The 22500-nt window shown below is 43.7% G+C and overlaps 2 protein-coding genes across 3 annotated transcripts in view; both read right to left on the reverse strand.

Moving 5' to 3' along the window:
* Positions 1-12166, reverse strand: part of LOC311121976 (serine/threonine-protein phosphatase 2A 55 kDa regulatory subunit B gamma isoform-like) — a gene marked incomplete at its 3' end in the record, with an annotated part of 24451 nt that extends 12285 nt beyond the window's left edge. The window contains exon 1 of the mRNA XM_084196404.1: positions 11912-12166. Coding sequence (XP_084052530.1) covers positions 11912-11975 — 64 coding nt within the window. The remainder of the gene's footprint in view (positions 1-11911) is intronic.
* Positions 12167-18191: 6025 nt separating this feature from the next.
* Positions 18192-19419, reverse strand: LOC311121978 (uncharacterized protein). Of its 2 annotated transcripts, none has more exons than XM_084196407.1 (3): positions 18999-19419; positions 18807-18895; positions 18192-18354 (listed from the first exon to the last, which is right to left on the reverse strand). In XM_084196407.1, the coding sequence occupies exons 1-3, from the start codon at positions 19282-19284 to the stop codon at positions 18298-18300; spliced, it is 432 nt and encodes a 143-aa protein (XP_084052533.1). In that variant the 5' UTR covers positions 19285-19419; the 3' UTR covers positions 18192-18297. The 2 variants fall into 2 exon arrangements, with proteins under 2 accessions (XP_084052533.1, XP_084052532.1); XM_084196406.1 differs by lacking the exon at positions 18192-18354 and adding an exon at positions 18484-18570.
* Between the last annotated feature and the right edge of the window lie 3081 nt (positions 19420-22500).

Consider the following 22500-nt stretch of genomic DNA (forward strand, 5'->3'; position numbering starts at 1 on the left):
TCAGCATCCTACTATCATAATGTTACTACCCCATAAGGGTTTAGAACCACTGAGTCAGCATCCTACTATCATAATGTTACTACACAATAAGGGTTTAGAACCACTGAGTCAGCATCCTACTATCATACTGTTACTACCCCATAAGGGATTAGAACCACTGAGTCAGCATCCTACTATCATAATGTGACTACCCCATAAGGGTTTAGAACCACTGAGTCAGCATCCTACTATCATAATGTTACTACCCCATAAGGGTTTAGAACCACTGAGTCAGCATCCTACTATCATAATGTTACTACCCCATAAGGGTTTAGAACCACTGAGTCAGCATCCTACTATCATAATGTTACTACCCCATAAGGGTTTAGAACCACTGAGTCAGCATCCTACTATCATAATGTTACTACCCCATAAGGGTTTAGAACCACTGAGTCAGCATCCTACTATCATAATGTTACTACCCCATAAGGGTTTAGAACCACTGAGTCAGCATCCTACTATCATAATGTTACTACCCCTTAAGGGTTTAGAACCACTGAGTCAGCATCCTACTATCATAATATTACTACCCCATAAGGGATTAGAACCACTGAGTCAGCATCCTACTCTCATAATGTTACTACCCCATAAGGGTTTAGAACCACTGAGTCAGCATCCTACTATCATAATGTTACTACCCCATAAGGGTTTAGAACCACTGAGTCAGCATCCTACTATCATAATGTTACTACCCCATAAGGGTTTAGAACCACTGAGTCAGCATCCTACTATCATAATGTTACTACCCCATAAGGGATTAGAACCACTGAGTCAGCATCCTACTATCATAATGTTACTACCCCATAAGGGTTTAGAACCACTGAGTCAGCATCCTACTATCATAATGTTACTACCCCATAAGGGTTTAGAACCACTAAGTCAGCATCCTACTATCCTAATGTTACTACCCCATAAGGGTTTAGAACCACTGAGTCAGCATCCAATTGTCATAATGTTACTACCCCATAAGGGTTTAGAACCACTGAGTCAGCATCCTACTATCATAATGTTACTACCCCATAAGGGTTTATAACCACTGAGTCAGCATCCTACTATCATAATGTTACTACCCCATAAGGGTTTAGAACCACTGAGTCAGCATCCTACTATCATAATGTTACTACACCATAAGGGTTTAGAACCACTGAGTCAGCATCCTACTATCATAATGTTACTACCCCATAAGGGATTAGAACCACTGAGTCAGCATCCTACTATCATAATGTTACTACCCCATAAGGGTTTAGAACCACTGAGTCAGCATCCTACTATCATAATGTTACTACCCCATAAGGGTTTAGAACCACTGAGTCAGCATCCTACTATCATAATGTTACTACCCCATAAGGGTTTAGAACCACTGAGTCAGCATCCTACTATCATAATGTTACTACCCCATAAGGGTTTAGAACCACTGAGTCAGCATCCTACTATCATAATGTTACTACCCCATAAGGGTTTAGAACCACTGAGTCAGCATCCTACTATCATAATGTTACTACCCCATAAGGGTTTAGAATCACTGAGTCAGCATCCTACTATCATAATGTTACTACCCCATAAGGGTTTAGAACCACTGAGTCAGCATCCTACTATCATAATGTTACTACCCCATAAGGGTTTAGAATCACTGAGTCAGCATCCTACTATCATAATATTACTACCCCATAAGGGATTAGAACCACTGAGTCAGCATCCTACTATCATAATGTTACTACCCCATAAGGGTTTAGAACCACTGAGTCAGCATCCTAATATCATAATATTACTACCCCATAAGGGATTAGAACCACTGAGTCAGCATCCTACTATCATAATGTTACTATCCCATAAGGGTTTAGAACCACTGAGTCAGCATCCTACAATCATAATGTTACTACCCCATAAGGGTTTAGAACCACTGAGTCAGCATCCTACTATCATAATGTTACTACCCCATAAGGGATTAGAACCACTGAGTCAGCATCCTACTATCATAATGTTACTACCCCATAAGGGTTTAGAACCACTGAGTCAGCATCCTACTATCATAATGTTACTACCCCATAAGGGTTTAGAACCACTGAGTCAGCATCCTACTATCCTAATGTTACTACCCCATAAGGGTTTAGAACCACTGAGTCAGCATCCAATTGTCATAATGTTACTACCCCATAAGGGTTTAGAACCACTGAGTCAGCATCCTACTATCATAATGTTACTACCCCATAAGGGTTTATAACCACTGAGTCAGCATCCTACTATCATACTGTTACTACCCCATAAGGGTTTAGAACCACTGAGTCAGCATCCTACTATCATAATGTTACTACCCCATAAGGGTTTAGAACCACTGAGTCAGCATCCTACTATCATAATGTTACTACCCCATAAGGGTTTAGAATCACTGAGTCAGCATCCTACTATCATAATGTTACTACCCCATAAGGGTTCAGAACCACTGAGTCAGCATCCTACTATCATACTGTTACTACCCCATAAGGGTTTAGAACCACTGAGTCAGCATCCTACTATCATAATGTTACTACCCCATAAGGGTTTAGAACCACTGAGTCAGCATCCTACTATCATAATGTTACTACCCCATAAGGGTTTAGAACCACTGAGTCAGCATCCTACTATCATAATGTTACTACCCCATAAGGGTTTAGAACCACTGAGTCAGCATCCTACTATCATAATGTTACTACCCCATAAGGGTTTAGAACCACTGAGTCAGCATCCTACTATCATAATGTTACTACCCCATAAGGGTTTAGAACCACTGAGTCAGCATCCTACTATCATACTGTTACTACCCCATAAGGGTTTAGAACCACTGAGTCAGCATCCTACTATCATAATGTTACCAACCCATAAGGGTTTAGAACCACTGAGTCAGCATAACACTATCATAATGTTACTACCCCATAAGGGTTTAGAACCACTGAGTCAGCATCCTACTATCATAATGTTACTACCCCATAAGGGTTTAGAACCACTGAGTCAGCATCCTACTATCATAATGTTACTACACAATAAGGGTTTAGAACCACTGAGTCAGCATCCTACTATCATACTGTTACTACCCCATAAGGGATTAGAACCACTGAGTCAGCATCCTACTATCATAATGTGACTACCCCATAAGGGTTTAGAACCACTGAGTCAGCATCCTACTATCATAATGTTACTACCCCATAAGGGTTTAGAACCACTGAGTCAGCATCCTACTATCATAATGTTACTACCCCATAAGGGTTTAGAACCACTGAGTCAGCATCCTACTATCATAATGTTACTACCCCATAAGGGTTTAGAACCACTGAGTCAGCATCCTACTATCATAATGTTACTACCCCATAAGGGTTTAGAACCACTGAGTCAGCATCCTACTATCATAATGTTACTACCCCATAAGGGTTTAGAACCACTGAGTCAGCATCCTACTATCATAATGTTACTACCCCTTAAGGGTTTAGAACCACTGAGTCAGCATCCTACTATCATAATATTACTACCCCATAAGGGATTAGAACCACTGAGTCAGCATCCTACTCTCATAATGTTACTACCCCATAAGGGTTTAGAACCACTGAGTCAGCATCCTACTATCATAATGTTACTACCCCATAAGGGTTTAGAACCACTGAGTCAGCATCCTACTATCATAATGTTACTACCCCATAAGGGTTTAGAACCACTGAGTCAGCATCCTACTATCATAATGTTACTACCCCATAAGGGATTAGAACCACTGAGTCAGCATCCTACTATCATAATGTTACTACCCCATAAGGGTTTAGAACCACTGAGTCAGCATCCTACTATCATAATGTTACTACCCCATAAGGGTTTAGAACCACTGAGTCAGCATCCTACTATCCTAATGTTACTACCCCATAAGGGTTTAGAACCACTGAGTCAGCATCCAATTGTCATAATGTTACTACCCCATAAGGGTTTAGAACCACTGAGTCAGCATCCTACTATCATAATGTTACTACCCCATAAGGGTTTATAACCACTGAGTCAGCATCCTACTATCATAATGTGACTACCCCATAAGGGTTTAGAACCACTGAGTCAGCATCCTACTATCATAATGTTACTACCCCATAAGGGTTTAGAACCACTGAGTCAGCATCCTACTATCATAATGTTACTACCCCATAAGGGTTTAGAACCACTGAGTCAGCATCCTACTATCATAATGTTACTACCCCATAAGGGTTTAGAACCACTGAGTCAGCATCCTACTATCATAATGTTACTACCCCTTAAGGGTTTAGAACCACTGAGTCAGCATCCTACTATCATAATATTACTACCCCATAAGGGATTAGAACCACTGAGTCAGCATCCTACTCTCATAATGTTACTACCCCATAAGGGTTTAGAACCACTGAGTCAGCATCCTACTATCATAATGTTACTACCCCATAAGGGTTTAGAACCACTGAGTCAGCATCCTACTATCATAATGTTACTACCCCATAAGGGTTTAGAACCACTGAGTCAGCATCCTACTATCATAATGTTACTACCCCATAAGGGATTAGAACCACTGAGTCAGCATCCTACTATCATAATGTTACTACCCCATAAGGGTTTAGAACCACTGAGTCAGCATCCTACTATCATAATGTTACTACCCCATAAGGGTTTAGAACCACTGAGTCAGCATCCTACTATCCTAATGTTACTACCCCATAAGGGTTTAGAACCACTGAGTCAGCATCCAATTGTCATAATGTTACTACCCCATAAGGGTTTAGAACCACTGAGTCAGCATCCTACTATCATAATGTTACTACCCCATAAGGGTTTATAACCACTGAGTCAGCATCCTACTATCATACTGTTACTACCCCATAAGGGTTTAGAACCACTGAGTCAGCATCCTACTATCATAATGTTACTACCCCATAAGGGTTTAGAACCACTGAGTCAGCATCCTACTATCATAATGTTACTACCCCATAAGGGTTTAGAATCACTGAGTCAGCATCCTACTATCATAATGTTACTACCCCATAAGGGTTCAGAACCACTGAGTCAGCATCCTACTATCATACTGTTACTACCCCATAAGGGTTTAGAACCACTGAGTCAGCATCCTACTATCATAATGTTACTACCCCATAAGGGTTTAGAACCACTGAGTCAGCATCCTACTATCATAATGTTACTACCCCATAAGGGTTTAGAATCACTGAGTCAGCATCCTACTATCATAATGTTACTACCCCATAAGGGTTCAGAACCACTGAGTCAGCATCCTACTATCATACTGTTACTACCCCATAAGGGTTTAGAACCACTGAGTCAGCATCCTACTATCATAATGTTACTACCCCATAAGGGTTTAGAACCACTGAGTCAGCATCCTACTATCATAATGTTACTACCCCATAAGGGTTTAGAACCACTGAGTCAGCATCCTACTATCATAATGTTACTACCCCATAAGGGTTTAGAACCACTGAGTCAGCATCCTACTATCATAATGTTACTACCCCATAAGGGTTTAGAACCACTGAGTCAGCATCCTACTATCATAATGTTACTACCCCATAAGGGTTTAGAACCACTGAGTCAGCATCCTACTATCATACTGTTACTACCCCATAAGGGTTTAGAACCACTGAGTCAGCATCCTACTATCATAATGTTACCAACCCATAAGGGTTTAGAACCACTGAGTCAGCATAACACTATCATAATGTTACTACCCCATAAGGGTTTAGAACCACTGAGTCAGCATCCTACTATCATAATGTTACTACCCCATAAGGGTTTAGAACCACTGAGTCAGCATCCTACTATCATAATGTTACTACACAATAAGGGTTTAGAACCACTGAGTCAGCATCCTACTATCATACTGTTACTACCCCATAAGGGATTAGAACCACTGAGTCAGCATCCTACTATCATAATGTGACTACCCCATAAGGGTTTAGAACCACTGAGTCAGCATCCTACTATCATAATGTTACTACCCCATAAGGGTTTAGAACCACTGAGTCAGCATCCTACTATCATAATGTTACTACCCCATAAGGGTTTAGAACCACTGAGTCAGCATCCTACTATCATAATGTTACTACCCCATAAGGGTTTAGAACCACTGAGTCAGCATCCTACTATCATAATGTTACTACCCCTTAAGGGTTTAGAACCACTGAGTCAGCATCCTACTATCATAATATTACTACCCCATAAGGGATTAGAACCACTGAGTCAGCATCCTACTCTCATAATGTTACTACCCCATAAGGGTTTAGAACCACTGAGTCAGCATCCTACTATCATAATGTTACTACCCCATAAGGGTTTAGAACCACTGAGTCAGCATCCTACTATCATAATGTTACTACCCCATAAGGGTTTAGAACCACTGAGTCAGCATCCTACTATCATAATGTTACTACCCCATAAGGGATTAGAACCACTGAGTCAGCATCCTACTATCATAATGTTACTACCCCATAAGGGTTTAGAACCACTGAGTCAGCATCCTACTATCATAATGTTACTACCCCATAAGGGTTTAGAACCACTGAGTCAGCATCCTACTATCCTAATGTTACTACCCCATAAGGGTTTAGAACCACTGAGTCAGCATCCAATTGTCATAATGTTACTACCCCATAAGGGTTTAGAACCACTGAGTCAGCATCCTACTATCATAATGTTACTACCCCATAAGGGTTTAGAACCACTGAGTCAGCATCCTACTATCATAATGTTACTACCCCATAAGGGTTTAGAACCACTGAGTCAGCATCCTACTATCATAATGTTACTACCCCATAAGGGTTTAGAATCACTGAGTCAGCATCCTACTATCATAATGTTACTACCCCATAAGGGTTCAGAACCACTGAGTCAGCATCCTACTATCATACTGTTACTACCCCATAAGGGTTTAGAACCACTGAGTCAGCATCCTACTATCATAATGTTACTACCCCATAAGGGTTTAGAACCACTGAGTCAGCATCCTACTATCATAATGTTACTACCCGATAAGGGTTTAGAACCACTGAGTCAGCATCCTACTATCATAATGTTACTACCCCATAAGGGTTTAGAACCACTGAGTCAGCATCCTACTATCATAATGTTACTACCCCATAAGGGTTTAGAACCACTGAGTCAGCATCCTACTATCATAATGTTACTACCCCATAAGGGTTTAGAACCACTGAGTCAGCATCCTACTATCATAATGTTACTACCCCATAAGGGTTTAGAACCACTGAGTCAGCATCCTACTATCATAATGTTACCAACCCATAAGGGTTTAGAACCACTGAGTCAGCATAACACTATCATAATGTTACTACCCCATAAGGGTTTAGAACCACTGAGTCAGCATCCTACTATCATAATGTTACTACCCCATAAGGGTTTAGAACCACTGAGTCAGCATCCTACTATCATAATGTTACTACACAATAAGGGTTTAGAACCACTGAGTCAGCATCCTACTATCATACTGTTACTACCCCATAAGGGATTAGAACCACTGAGTCAGCATCCTACTATCATAATGTGACTACCCCATAAGGGTTTAGAACCACTGAGTCAGCATCCTACTATCATAATGTTACTACCCCATAAGGGTTTAGAACCACTGAGTCAGCATCCTACTATCATAATGTTACTACCCCTTAAGGGTTTAGAATCACTGAGTCAGCATCCTACTATCATAATGTTACTACCCCATAAGGGTTTAGAACCACTGAGTCAGCATCCTACTATCATAATGTTACTACCCCATAAGGGTTTAGAACCACTGAGTCAGCATCCTACTATCATAATGTTACTACCCCATAAGGGTTTAGAACCACTGAGTCAGCATCCTACTATCATAATGTTACTACCCCATAAGGGTTTAGAACCACTGAGTCAGCATCCTACTATCATAATGTTACTACCCCATAAGGGTTTAGAACCACTGAGTCAGCATCCTACTATCATAATGTTACTACCCCATAAGGGTTTAGAACCACTGAGTCAGCATCCTACTATCATAATGTTACTACCCCATAAGGGTTTAGAACCAATGAGTCAGCATCCTACTATCAAACTGTTACTACCCCATAAGGGTTTAGAACCACTGAGTCAGCATCCTACTATCATAATGTTACTACCCCATAAGGGTTTAGAACCACTGAGTCAGCATCCTACTATCATAATGTTACTACCCCTTAAGGGTTTAGAATCACTGAGTCAGCATCCTACTATCATAATGTTACTACCCCATAAGGGTTTAGAACCACTGAGTCAGCATCCTACTATCATAATGTTACTACCCCATAAGGGTTTAGAACCACTGAGTCAGCATCCTACTATCATAATGTTACTACCCCATAAGGGTTTAGAACCACTGAGTCAGCATCCTACTATCATAATGTTACTACCCCATAAGGGTTTAGAACCACTGAGTCAGCATCCTACTATCATAATGTTACTACCCCATAAGGGTTTAGAACCACTGAGTCAGCATCCTACTATCATAATGTTACTACCCCATAAGGGTTTAGAACCACTGAGTCAGCATCCTACTATCATAATGTTACTACCCCATAAGGGTTTAGAACCACTGAGTCAGCATCCTACTATCATAATGTTACTACCCCATAAGGGTTTAGAACCACTGAGTCAGCATCCTACTATCATAATGTTACTACCCCATAAGGGTTTAGAACCACTGAGTCAGCATCCTACTATCATAATGTTACGACCCCATAAGGGTTTAGAATCACTGAGTCAGCATCCTACTATCATAATGTTACTACCCCATAAGGGTTTAGAACCACTGAGTCAGCATCCTACTATCGTAATGTTACTACCCTATAAGGGTTTAGAACCACTGAGTCAGCATCCTACTATTACTTTTTTCGCTGCGACCAGCGATCAGTTTACCCACCTATTTTATTACCACTACATCACTGGTTCCACCGCACTGAGACATTACCTCTGATCACTACACCACTATTCATAAGGGTTCCACCACACTGAGACATTACCTCTGATCACTACACCACTGGTCATAAGGGTTCCACCACACTGAGACATTACCACTGATCACTACACCACTGGTCATAAGGGTTCCACCACACTGAGACATTACCTCTGATCACTACACCACTGGTCATAAGGGTTCCACAACACTGAGACATTACCACTGATCACTACACCACTGGTCATAAGGGTTCCACCACACTGAGACATTACCTCTGATCACTACACCACTGGTCATAAGGGTTCCACCACACTGAGACATTACCTCTGATCACTACACCACTGGTCATAAGGGTTCCACCACACTGAGACATTACCACTGATCACTACACCACTGGTCATAAGGGTTGCACCACACTGAGACATTACCTCTGATCACTACACCACTGGTCATAAGGGTTCCACCACACTGAGACATTACCTCTGATCACTACACCACTGGTCATAAGGGTTCCACCACACTGAGACATTACCTCTGATCACTACACCACTGGTCATAAGGGTTCCACCACACTGAGACATTACCTCTGATCACTACACCACTGGTCATAAGGGTTCCACCACACTGAGACATTACCTCTGATCACTACACCACTGGTCATAAGGGTTCCACCACACTGAGACATTACCACTGATCACTACACCACTGGTCATAAGGGTTCCACCACATTGAGACATTACCACTGATCACTACACCACTGGTCATAAGGGTTCCACCACACTGAGACATTACCACTGATCACTACACCACTGGTCATAAGGGTTGCACCACACTGAGACATTACCTCTGATCACTACACCACTGGTCATAAGGGTTCCACCACACTGAGACATTACCACTGATCACTACACCACTGGTCATAAGGGTTCCACCACACTGAGACATTACCTCTGATCACTACCACCACTGGTCATAAGGGTTCCACCACACTGAGACATTACCACTGATCACTACACCACTGGTCATAAGGGTTCCACCACATTGAGACATTACCACTGATCACTACACCACTGGTCATAAGGGTTCCACCACACTGAGACATTACCTCTGATCATATACAATTTGACCTAGAGATCATCATTGTCTGTTTTTCTCTGTCAAAAATACAACTAATCTTTACTTTTTTTCGGAACGAGTTGCATATGTAAAAAATACGGACAATTTATGCGGGCAATCATCTTTGTTGTCATTCATCCAGCAACGCAAAATGTCAACGTATCCTTGGCCTAAGACAGCAGTCTTTCCCCAAAACATATTACGCTAACTCCTCCCTCCTTGATAACATTGACCTGTAACAGTCCAATGGAGTCTTGGGATTTCAGAACCACGATACTGTGGAATTCAGCACCAGAATTAGAACTAGAATCCAAATCGTCGTTGTAAAAACATGAGGGGAACGTTCAGAGAGCTCTGAAATTAGTCTAACTCTCTCTCTCTCTCAAACACATTCTCTGACTCTGAACTAGTTGTAGGCCTATCTTTTGTCATATAGTGCCGTTGTACACCTAGATTATAATTCTACCTAAGGGGACAGAGAGGTATTATAAACATATTCAAACTGACAGAGAGGTGTTATGAGGCTACCTTCAAATCAAATCAAATCAAATTGTATTGGTCACATGCGCCGAATACAACAGGTGCAGACATTACAGTGAAATGCTTACTTACAGCCCTTAACCAACAGTGCATTTATTTTAAACAAAAAAAGTAAGAGTAAAACAACAACAAAAAAAGTGTTGAGAAAAAAAAAAAAGAGCAGAAGTAAAATAAAGTGACAGTAGGGAGGCTATATATACAGTAAAATAAAGTGACAGTAGGGAGGCTATATATACAGGGGGGTACCGGTGCAGAGTCAATGTGCGGGGGCACCGGCTAGTTGAGGTAGTTGAGGTAATATGTACATGTGGGTAGAGTTAAAGTGACTATGCATAAATACTTAACAGAGTAGCAGCAGCGTAAAAAGGATGGGGTGGGGGGGCAGTGCAAATAGTCCGGGTAGCCATGATTAGCTGTTCAGGAGTCTTATGGCTTGGGGGTAGAAGCTGTTGAGAAGTCTTTTGGATCTAGACTTGGCACTCCGGTACCGCTTGCCGTGCGGTAGCAGAGAGAACAGTCTATGACTAGGGTGGCTGGAGTCTTTGACAATTTTGAGGGCCTTCCTCTGACACCGCCTGGTATAGAGGTCCTGGATGGCAGAGGTATGGTATAGAGGTACCTTCAGTGACAGAGAGGTGTTATGAGGCTACCTTCAGTGACAGAGAGGTGTTATGAGGCTACCTTCAGTGACAGAGAGGTGTTATGAGCCCACCTTCAGAGACAGAGAGGTGTTATGAGGCTACCTTCAGTGACAGAGAGGTGTTGTAAGCCCACCTTTGGAAACTAAGTGCCGCTATAGGCCTATGTAAGTTGACAGAGTTATAATAAGCATACGTAATCTGACATAGAGGTGTTATAAGCCTACCTAATGTGACATAGAGCCATTATAAACCTACTTAAGGTAACATAGATGTATTATAAGCTTTGATTATATAGTGGTATTATAAACCTACTTAAGGTGACATAGATCCGTTATAAACTTACGTAAGGTAACATAGAGGTGTTATAAACCTACTTAAGGTGACATAGAGCCGTTATAAACCTATGTAAGGTAACATAGTGGTATAATAAACCTACTTAAGGTAACAGAGGTGTTATAAACCTACATATGGTGACAGAGGTGTTATAAACCTACTAAAGGTGACACAGAACTGTTCTAAACCTACTTAAGGTAACATAGTGGTATTATAAACCTACTTAAGGTGACATAGAGGTGTTATAAACCTACTTAAGGTAACAAAGGCGTTATAGGCCTACCTTCGGTGACGTAGTCTCGCAGGAAGCTGTGGTTGACTTTGGAGCTCTCAGTGTCCTCCCCCATTGGAAGCAAAGGAAGGGGGACCCGACCTGGTCCAATCAGAGCTCTCTCTCCCCTCCCAGGCTCTGCCCATACTGCTGGGGCCTAGCGCAGTGGCTTGGAGCAAGGCATCATGGGATATGGAGGGCCAGAGGTATGGAGAGGATAGAGGGAAGAGAGGGAGAGGTGTGGTGAGGATGGAGAGGAGAGGAGAGGATAGGGGGTGGAGAGAAAGAGAGAGAGAGGGAGAGAGAGAGAGAGAGAGAGAGAGAGAGAGAGAGAGAGAGAGAGAGAGAGAGAGAGAGAGAGGGGGGGGGGGGGGGGGGGGGGGACCTGAGAGAAGGTGGATCACCCACACACACTCCCACAGCACGCGGTGTGACCTCTGATAAAAACACACACACTACACACCCCACACCAAAACACACACCAGGCCCAGCAAGAGAAGTTCCCGAAACAATGAGAGGTCCACTGATATGTGTTGGAGAGAGCAGTCCGTCTGTCTGCCTGGGAGTGTGTGAGAGAGGCAGAGAGTAGCACTCCTCCGTGCTCGCGTGCGTGATAATATCCGCTGCTCTGCAGTATTTCCTTAGTAACAAACAGGAACCGTAGCAGTAGCAGGAGTATTTCCTTGGTAACGAACAGGAACAGGAACCAAACAGGAACCAAACAGGAACAGGAACCAAACAGGAACAGGAACCAAACAGGAACAGGAACCAAACAGGAACAGGAACTGTAGCAGTAGTAGCAGTAGCAGGAGTAGCAGCAGCAGTTCTAGGTCCCAGAGTGTGGAGGTGTGGAAGGAGAGTGGAGGATCTCTGCTTCTGCCAGAGGAGGAGGAGGAGGAGGAGGAGGAGAGAAGGCCTCGACACACCTTCCTTCGGTCTGCCTGTCTGCCTGTCTGCCTGTCTGCCTGTCTGCCTGTCGGTCTGTCGGTCTGCTGCTGCTGCTGCTATGTCCTCTGTACTGCAGTGTCACTGAGCAGGCAGGCACATGCGTGTCTCTGTGTGGAGAGGAGAGAGAGAGAGAGAGAGGAGAGAGAGAGGTGGAGGGATGAGGGAGAAAGAGAGAGAGGATGACAGGCTGTTTCTTCTTCCTGCTTGATAATGCTGAGAGAGAGAGAGAGAGAGAGAGAGAGAGAGAGAGAGAGAGAGAGAGAGAGAGAGAGAGAGAGGGAGAGAGAGGTGGAGAGAGAGAGAGAGAGAGAGGGGGGAGAGAGAGAGAGAGAGAGAGAGAGAGAGAGAGAGAGAGAGAGAGAGAAGGACGCTGCAGCCTCCTTCCAGTTTAGCCAACCAGAGCACAGCTCTCAGTCTCGGCTCCGCCCACTGCAGGTGCTTAGAGGGATGTGACCAGCAGAGGGAACAGTAGAGAGAATGAGAGGATACCCATACTACCGTACAACCTGCTTCCACTGCATACTACATACTCATCGTTGCATACTATTTAGCACGTACTGTTTAGTAAAAAGGCATGCAGTATGCAACAGCCGCAACAGCAGTAGCGGCTCCTGATTGGCTGAGTAGGTGGGGGCGGGGCCAGGTGCGTGTGGATCTTTCCAAATTCAACAGACATGCATCAGATTAACCGGCTTGATAACAGCTCATTTCCAATTATATTAATTAATTTCTCTAAACTCTGAATAGAATAGCAATGGAGTTATAGGCCTACTCAGGCTGGTTATAGGCAGACTATCACATTCAACCTATACTGTAGCCCATATAGCCCATCGATCCTATTTTAAAAAGGACTAGAGACAGAAACAGATCATTTTTGGTTCCATTTCAACATATTTATTAGTGAAACCGAAGCGCTGTAACATGTATTAATGAAATAGCCTAGTACACACACCAACACTTTTCAAAACGTTCAAATCAAAAGGCTATTGGACAGAAAGACGTGGACAGTCGGGTGCATCGCAAAGTTCAGACCCACTGGACAGCCAGCATAATAAACTAAAGCCCTGATCGCTGGGAACGAGATCAGAATGACTGCTGAGGCTTCATCCATACATTCAATAATTAAGTAGTGGCGGCAGGTAGCTTAGTGGTTAAGAGCGTTGTGCCAGTAACCGAAAGGTCGCTGGTTCTAATCCCCGAGCCGACTAGGTGAAAAAATCTGTCAATGTGCCCTTGAGCAAGGCACTATAACCCTAATTGCTCCTGTAAGTCGCTCTGGATAAAAGAGCGTCTGCTAAATGACACAAAAAAGGTAGCCTAGCAACTAAACACAACTAAAACTATCCATATGTTCAAATCAAAAGGCCTGATTAACATGACATCAATAACACAGACACATTCCTGAAATCTAAAGATGGTTTAGTATTTCGTTTAAAAGCTCTGACGAAGACAAGAAACACTTTTCAATGAGAAAAAATAAATCCAGTTTGGGTTAAAAAAAAACATGTTTTCAAAGATGTAGCCTACGATGCAATACTCAAGATCATTTAAAAGAGAACAATAACTACTTAGCCTACATTTGAACACACCAACAGAATCTTCGCTATTCGGCATCTTCCCAATTAAGTAGTCTAGTTTTGTTGTTTGCCTACTTGAAGAGAGCTAGGGCATATCACTCGCAGCCCACCTCTTTCAATGCATTGTGGGAAAGTGTGCAGGGCGTCACTGATGGAATCACATCATCAATATTCACCGTTTACTGAAAGAAAAAAACAGAAATCACACAAGACTGTCAACCTGTGAGTTTAAAAAAAAATCATACAGCCATTAAATGGCAGTTTAGAGAGCAACAGGTCTTTATCTGGAAAGGGTCAATGACATAACAGCAACATCATCTGCACTCACGTCACACATATGATATAACACTTGTTAACAATACCTTTGAGGTCATTAATATAATGCAATATTGGTTTACTTTACTTAACAATATATTGGTTGCTTTGATTGATTGGTTGATTGATTCATTTGCACACACAACATATCCACACAATCTAATTGTATATCAGACCTGCACTAAGTACTACACTTTATCTGTAACCACAGATCATAAGAGAATCACATCATTATCTCTATATACTACTAACAACATCATAACAATAATCTACATCATAATCAATATCATAACATTTATAATCAATAACATCATTATCTCTATATACTACTAACAACATCATAACAATAATCTACATCATAATCAATATCATAACATTTATAATCAATAACATAATTATCTCTATATACTACTAACAACATCATAACAATAATCTACATCATAATCAATATCATAACATTTATAATCAATTTCATTATCTCTATACTACTAACAACATCATAACAATAATCTACATCATAATCAATATCATAACATTTATAATCAATAACATCATTATCTATATACTACTAACATCATCATAACAATAATCTACATCATAATCAATATCATAACATTTATAATCAATAACATAATTATCTCTCTATATTAACATCATCTACATCCTAATCAATATCATAACATTTATAATCAATAACATCATGAGATGAGAAAAAATAAAATTAAAATAAAAGTCCCTCTTTAAAAGAAAATATAGATAGACAGGTCGAAATTCAACCCGATTGCGCGTTGTAGAGCGCTGTCAACAATGCTGCTTTTAAAGGCAATGTTCCCGCGTTAGTGGAGATCCCATTCATGGTAAACGCTGCAGATGTCGGCTCAGTCAGAAATTACCTTTAAATGACTCGCGATCGGATTGAATCCCGGCCAAAGAATAAACAGATGATTATAATAATCCATGGACTACCTGACTTGTTGGAAAGGTGGCATCTATACAGAATAAACAGATGATTATAATAATCCATGGACTACCTGACTTGTTGGAAAGGGGGCATCTATACAGAATAAACAGATGATTATAATAATAACTGACTTGTTGGAAAGGTGGCATCTATACAGAATAAACAGATGATTATAATAATCCATGGACTAACTGACTTGTTGGAAAGGGGGCATCTATACAGAATAAACAGATGATTATAATAATACATGGACTAACTGACTTGTTGGAAAGGGGGCATCTATACAGAATAAACAGATGATTATAATAATACATGGACTAACTGACTTGTTGGAAAGGTGGCATCTATACAGAATAAACAGATGATTATAATAATACATGGACTAACTGACTTGTTGGAAAGGGGGCATCTATACAGAATAAACAGATGATTATAATAATACATGGACTAACTGACTTGTTGGAAAGGGGGCATCTATACAGAATAAACAGATGATTATAATAATCCATGGACTAACTGACTTGTTGGAAAGGGGGCATCTATACAGAATAAACAGATGATTATAATAATAACTGACTTGTTGGAAAGGGGGCATCTATACAGAATAAACAGATGATTATAATAATACATGGACTAACTGACTTGTTGGAAAGGGGGCATCTATACAGAATAAACAGATGATTATAATAATACATGGACTAACTGACTTGTTGGAAAGGTGGCATCTATACAGAATAAACAGATGATTACATGGACTAATAATCCATGATGATGTTTCAAAATAAAGACTCTAAGAGTAAACAAAATGAGATTTACAAAATAAAGACAAAAGCAAAAAGCAATAAATGCTGGAATGCTCTTAAAATAATCCAAACCCCATGTAACCAAAACCGCATGTTACTAAACCCCATGTAACCAAAACCCCATGTTACCCAAACCCCATGTTACCCAAACCCCCTGTTACCCAAACCCCATGTTACCCAAACCCCCTGTTACCCAAACCCCATGTTACCCAAACCCCCTGTTACCCAAACCCCATGTTATCCAAACCCCATGTAACCAAAACCCCATGTTACCCAAACCCCATGTTACCCAAACCCCCTGTTACCCAAACCCCATGTTACCCAAACCCCCTGTTACCCAAACCCCATGTTACCCAAACCCCCTGTTACCCAAACCCCATGTTATCCAAACCCCATGTAACCAAAACCCCCTGTTACCCAAACCCCCTGTTACCCAAACCCCATGTTATCCAAACCCCATGTTACCCAAACCCCCTGTTACCCAAACCCCATGTTACCCAAACCCCCTGTTACCCAAACCCCATGTTATCCAAACCCCATGTTATCCAAACCCCATGTTACCCAAACCCCATGTTATCCAAACCCCATGTTACCAAAACCCCATGTAACCAAAACCCCATGTAACCAAAACCTTAGTTAAAAGTGCATCATACCGGCTGTATTTCTGTTTTTTGAAAGTTATACATCTTGAAAACTTGACTGCTGACATGTAAAACATTATGTCAACAATGGACTAATGAAACAAATACCCAAAACACAGAACTGACCTAATATCAGCATTATATACACCAGTGCTCCCCTGACCATCGATGTTAAAACACAGAACTGACCTGAGATCAGCATTATATACACCAGTGCTCCCCTGACCATCGATGTTAAAACACAGAACTGACCTGAGATCAGCATTATATACACCAGTGCTCCCCTGACCATCGATTTTAAAACACAGAAACTGACCTAAGATCAGCATGTAGGGTCAGCGTCATTCTCCTCCTACTCCGTCCCCTGGGCTGCTCTCTCCTCTCCCGGCCCTGCGTCAGCTCTGGAGCTCAGAGAGACCATCTCCATGGCATTGGCATCGACATAAAGAGCCATGCTGCTCACCCTGTTCACTCTCCTCTGCCTCCTGGTGGTCTAGGGAGGCACAGCCATGCTGCTCACCCTGTTCACTCTCCTCTGCCTCCTGGTGGTCTAGGGAGGCACAGCCATGCTGCTCACCCTGTTCACTCTCCTCTGCCTCCTGGTGGTCTAGGGAGGCACAGCCATGCTGCTCACCCTGTTCACTCTCCTCTGCCTCCTGGTGGTCTAGGGAGACACAGCACCGACATAAAGAGCCATGCTGCTCACCCTGTTCACTCTCCTCTGCCTCCTGGTGGTCTAGGGAGGCACAGCACCAACATAAAGAGCCATGCTGCTCACCCTGTTCACTCTCCTCTGCCTCCTGGTGGTCTAGGGAGGCACAGCCATGCTGCTCACCCTGTTCACTCTCCTCTGCCTCCTGGTGGTCTAGGGAGACACAGCACCGACATAAAGAGCCATGCTGCTCACCCTGTTCACTCTCCTCTGCCTCCTGGTGGTCTAGGGAGGCACAGCACCGACATAAAGAGCCATGCCGCTCACCCTGTTCACTCTCCTCTGCCTCCTCGTGGTCTAGGGAGGCACAGCACCGACATAAAGAGCCATGCCGCTCACCCTGTTCACTCTCCTCTGCCTCCTGGTGGTCTAGGGAGACACAGCACCGACATAAAGAGCCATGCTGCTCACCCTGTTCACTCTCCTCTGCCTCCTGGTGGTCTAGGGAGGCACAGCCATGCTGCTCACCCTGTTCACTCTCCTCTGCCTCCTGGTGGTCTAGGGAGACACAGCACCGACATAAAGAGCCATGCTGCTCACCCTGTTCACTCTCCTCTGCCTCCTGGTGGTCTAGGGAGGCACAGCACCGACATAAAGAGCCATGCCGCTCACCCTGTTCACTCTCCTCTGCCTCCTGGTGGTCTAGGGAGGCACAGCACCGACATAAAGAGCCATGCTGCTCACCCTGTTCACTCTCCTCTGCCTCCTGGTGGTCTAGGGAGACACAGCACCAACATAAAGACATTTACTCTCTAGTATCTCCATTCTCTCTCCCTCCCCCTCCCCCTCCCCCTCCCTCTCCCCCTCTCCCTCCCCCTCCCCCTCCCCCTCCCTCTCCCCCTCTCCCTCCCCCTCCCTCTCCCCCTCTCCCTCCCCCTCCCTCTCCCCCTCTCCCTCCCCCCTCTCCCTCTAGTTTAAATGACTTGTAACGTCTGAGTAACTGTCTTTACCTTGTAGTACAGGTAGAAGGTGGTGATGGCTGTCAGTAGGATCAGCAGCACTACAACATGTCTGATGATGAAGGCTGGCAGAGGAGAGGCTGAAAACAGAAACACCTTTGATGAGGGGACTGATTATCATCATATAGATCTGTGGGAAATCTGTCAACGACAAAGTTATAAGTCTGGATCACGATCAGTTACCTGTGACGGTGAGGGTGAGGAGCTCGCTTTCAGAGGAGAAGTTATGAGAGAAGAAAACATAATTGTCATAAACACAGCTGTAGTTCCCTTGGTGGGAGTCATCTGCAGCAGGGAAGAGGAAGGCAGCAGAGTGATTGACAGCTGGCTGGGTCTGGGTTCTGTTGGAGCCGGTGAACGTGAGGAGGAAGGAGCCTCCTGGGTACTGTGGCTGAGTGGAGCAGGTGATGGTGAAGCTGTGGCCCCTGAACACCTCTGGCCCCTGGTGGCCCCTGGAGATCCCTCCCATTGAGTCAGTCAGGGAGATATCAGGCTGGACCAGGAGATCTGTAACAATAAAAGAGAACAAGAAAAACCTCTTCAACTAGTTTCCTATAGATATGACAATAACATCAGCATGTAACAGCGCTAGCCACCCTCCCTCACAGGGCAACATGAGTAGTGGGCCTACAGTCACTGAGACAACATATGTTGATATCAGGCTGAAGCAGGACATCTGGAACAAGAGGAGAGAAAAAGAAAACGTAGCTCCTCAACTACTTTCCTCATTTAGATATGACAATAACAAGACGTGACAGTGGTAGTGAGTAGAGACGTTCACTGAGATAACACTCAAATACAAAATCATTCTGGGACATATAAGTTGTATTTCATTCCTACTTGACTGAGTGATCTATTTAGCAAAGCAGACTTACAAGCCAAACAGTCATTGTGAGAGGTGCAGAGGAAGTGGTGTAAAGGAAATCAGTTTAATATAATTATAATGTATTGTTATTACCTGAGCAAATCGTACCGATTGACCAGATAAAAACGGTTAAGTCTAATACTGTACACTCCCTCAGTCTAGGCTCAGACCCAGAACAGTGAACTCCAATCCAATGAACGGTTCTTCCACCAGATACTGAAACAGCAGAGCCACAACCCAGCTGTCCACACACTACTGCAGCTAAAGCCTCCATGCCAAGAGATGCCACAGTCCTCCACTCTCCCTGGTAGTGCCACTCCACTACACCAGCACAGCGACTGCCTCCTGCCACCAGCCTCACATCATCGGGCTCTGAGAAAATAAAAGAGAGAGACAGTCATCTATTTAAATTATTAGAATTATTTATTATTAAACTATTTTCTCACTAAAACACAGCTATATTGCCTCTCATATTCTGTCACTCAATCAACAATGTTGATTGAGTGACAAACTGTTTCTTACCTGAGCAGGTGAGTCCAACAGCATTACCAGGTAGGCAGGTGTTGTTTTTTTCTGTCTGAGGTGTCACAGTCCAGGAGAAGGGACTCATTGCCTTTACACTGGAACTCTTTATCCCAGGTCTGATCCTCACCTTCTCCATAGAGCCCCCCCTGTAGAGCTGCAGGAGCCCCACAGCCAAGCTCCCCACAGACTACCTCTGCATCCTGCTGGTCAAAGTCAGCTTCACACACTGAGGCCCAGGACTGATTGGACTTCACCTCCACTCTCCCAGAGCAGAGGCCATCTCCATCCACAAGCGAGACAGAGGAGAGAGAGAGAGAGACAGAGAGACAGAGGAGAATCTAACATTTTCAAGCATACAACCTAAGAAAATGAACAACAATGACAAATGGTTTGCTGAAGAATGCAAAAAAATAAAATAAAAAAAAATGCAGACAGAGCAGCAATGTTTCACATAATGTGTGCTAAAATATCTTACATTATTATCAGTGCCTCACTTGAGTTCACCTCTTATAGAGTATTAGCTTTAAAATAGTGCAGAGTACTGGCACCCAAAGTGATTAGTGGAACCTAATTAAATCAATTTCAAGCACTGAGAGAGGGGAGGTTCGGAGAGAGAAGGAAGCGGAGAGAGGGAGAGGAGAGGAGAGAAGGAAGAGGAGAGAAGGAAAGGAGGAGAGAGGGGGAGGAGAGGAGAGAAGAAGAGAGAGGGAGAGGAGGAGAGGGGGGAGGAGAGGAGAGAAGAAGAGGCGGGAGGAGAGGAGAGAGGGAGAGGAGAGGAGAGAAGGAAGAGGAGAGAAGGAAAGGAGGAGAGAGGGGGAGGAGAGGAGAGAAGAAGAGAGAGGGAGAGGAGGAGAGGAGAGGAGAGAAGAAGAGGAGAGAGGGAGAGGAGGAGAGGGGGGGAGGAGAGGAGAGAAGAAGATAAGAGAGGGAGAGGAGGAGAAGTGAATTCCTGACCTAAGACCTGTTAAATCAAATCACGGATACCTGCAATCAGGATGGAAAGAGAGGAGGAGAGAGAGAAGAGAGAGATGAGGAGAGAGAAGAGTGAGAGGAGGAGAGAGAGAGGAGGAGAGAAAGGGGGAGAGAGAGGATGGGAGGGAGGAAGAGAGCGAGAGAGTGATCATCATCATAGGTAGTCCACCCTGGTCCTAGTCTAGTCTAGTCTGTTATAGCATCATCATCATCATCATAGCTCAACATCAAGCCCAGTTGAGTCTGTCAGGACTGACTGCTGAGAGCTACTAGCTACTGCAGAGAAGGAAGGAGGGGGGAGAAGGAGGGGGGAGAGAGATATACATTGTTACAACCCTGTTACAACACTGTATATATACATCATTTGAATTCTTCTGGAACTTCTGAGTGTAATGTTTACTGTTAATATGTATTTTTATTTCACTTTCGTTTACTATCTACTTCGCTTGCTTTGGCAATGTTAACATACATTTCCCATGCCAATAAAGCCCTTGAAATTGAATTGAAATTGAATTGAGAGAGAGAGAGAAAAGTCAGTGATAAAAATATATTCAGTTGACGTAAATGTTAGTCTGTTAGTCTGTTAGTCTGTCAGTCAGTCAGTCCTCCCTCTCTCTCCCCTCCACACCCCTCTCTTTATCAAAGCTAGGAGGAAGTGATGTAATCAGTAAACAGACACAGACTCCCCTCGCTGTAACATTAAGAGAACTGTGGGAAAGCAGTGCTCGGCATGCGGGGCAAAGGACACTGTATACCGGAGTCCTAGCTAGCTAGCTACCAGTGTCTCCCTCCTGTGTGTACCGGAGTCCTAGCTAGCTAGCTACCAGTGTCTCCCCAGCCGCCCTCCTGTGTGTACCGGAGTCCTAGCTAGCTAGCTACCAGTGTCTCCCCAGCCCCCCTCCTGTGTGTACCGGAGTCCTAGCTAGCTAGCTACCAGTGTCTCCCCAGCCGCCCTCCTGTGTGTACCGGAGTCCTAGCTAGCTAGCTACCAGTGTCTCCCCAGCCCCCCTCCTGTGTGTACCGGAGTCCTAGCTAGCTAGCTACCAGTGTCCCCCCAGCCCCCCTCCTGTGTGTACCGGAGTCCTAGCTAGCTAGCTACCAGTGTCTCCCCAGCCCCCCTCCTGTGTGTACCGGAGTCCTAGCTAGCTAGCTACCAGTGTCTCCCCAGCCCCCCCCCTGTGTGTACCGGAGTCCTAGCTAGCTAGCTACCAGTGTCTCCCCAGCCCCCCTCCTGTGTGTACCGGAGTCCTAGCTAGCTAGCTACCAGTGTCTCCCCAGCCGCCCTCCTGTGTGTACCGGAGTCCTAGCTAGCTAGCTACCAGT

The sequence above is a fragment of the Coregonus lavaretus genome, assembly GCF_964263955.1.
Source record: "Coregonus lavaretus genome assembly, contig: HAP1_SCAFFOLD_3131, whole genome shotgun sequence".
Lineage (NCBI taxonomy): Eukaryota > Metazoa > Chordata > Actinopteri > Salmoniformes > Salmonidae > Coregonus > Coregonus lavaretus.

What these genes read in the sequence shown, in the direction of transcription:
- LOC311121978 (XM_084196406.1), bottom strand. Translation starts at nt 19,284, where the DNA reads ATGGGAGGGATCTCCAGGGGCCACCAGGGGCCAGAGGTGTTCAGGGGC. An exon ending in CCTCACCCTCACCGTCACAG is followed by an intron (nt 18,896 to 18,998) that starts GTAACTGATCGT and finishes TTCTGTTTTCAG; the next exon opens with CCTCTCCTCTGCCAGCCTTC. An exon ending in CCTTCTACCTGTACTACAAG is followed by an intron (nt 18,571 to 18,806) that starts GTAAAGACAGTT and finishes GTGTCTCCCTAG; the next exon opens with ACCACCAGGAGGCAGAGGAG.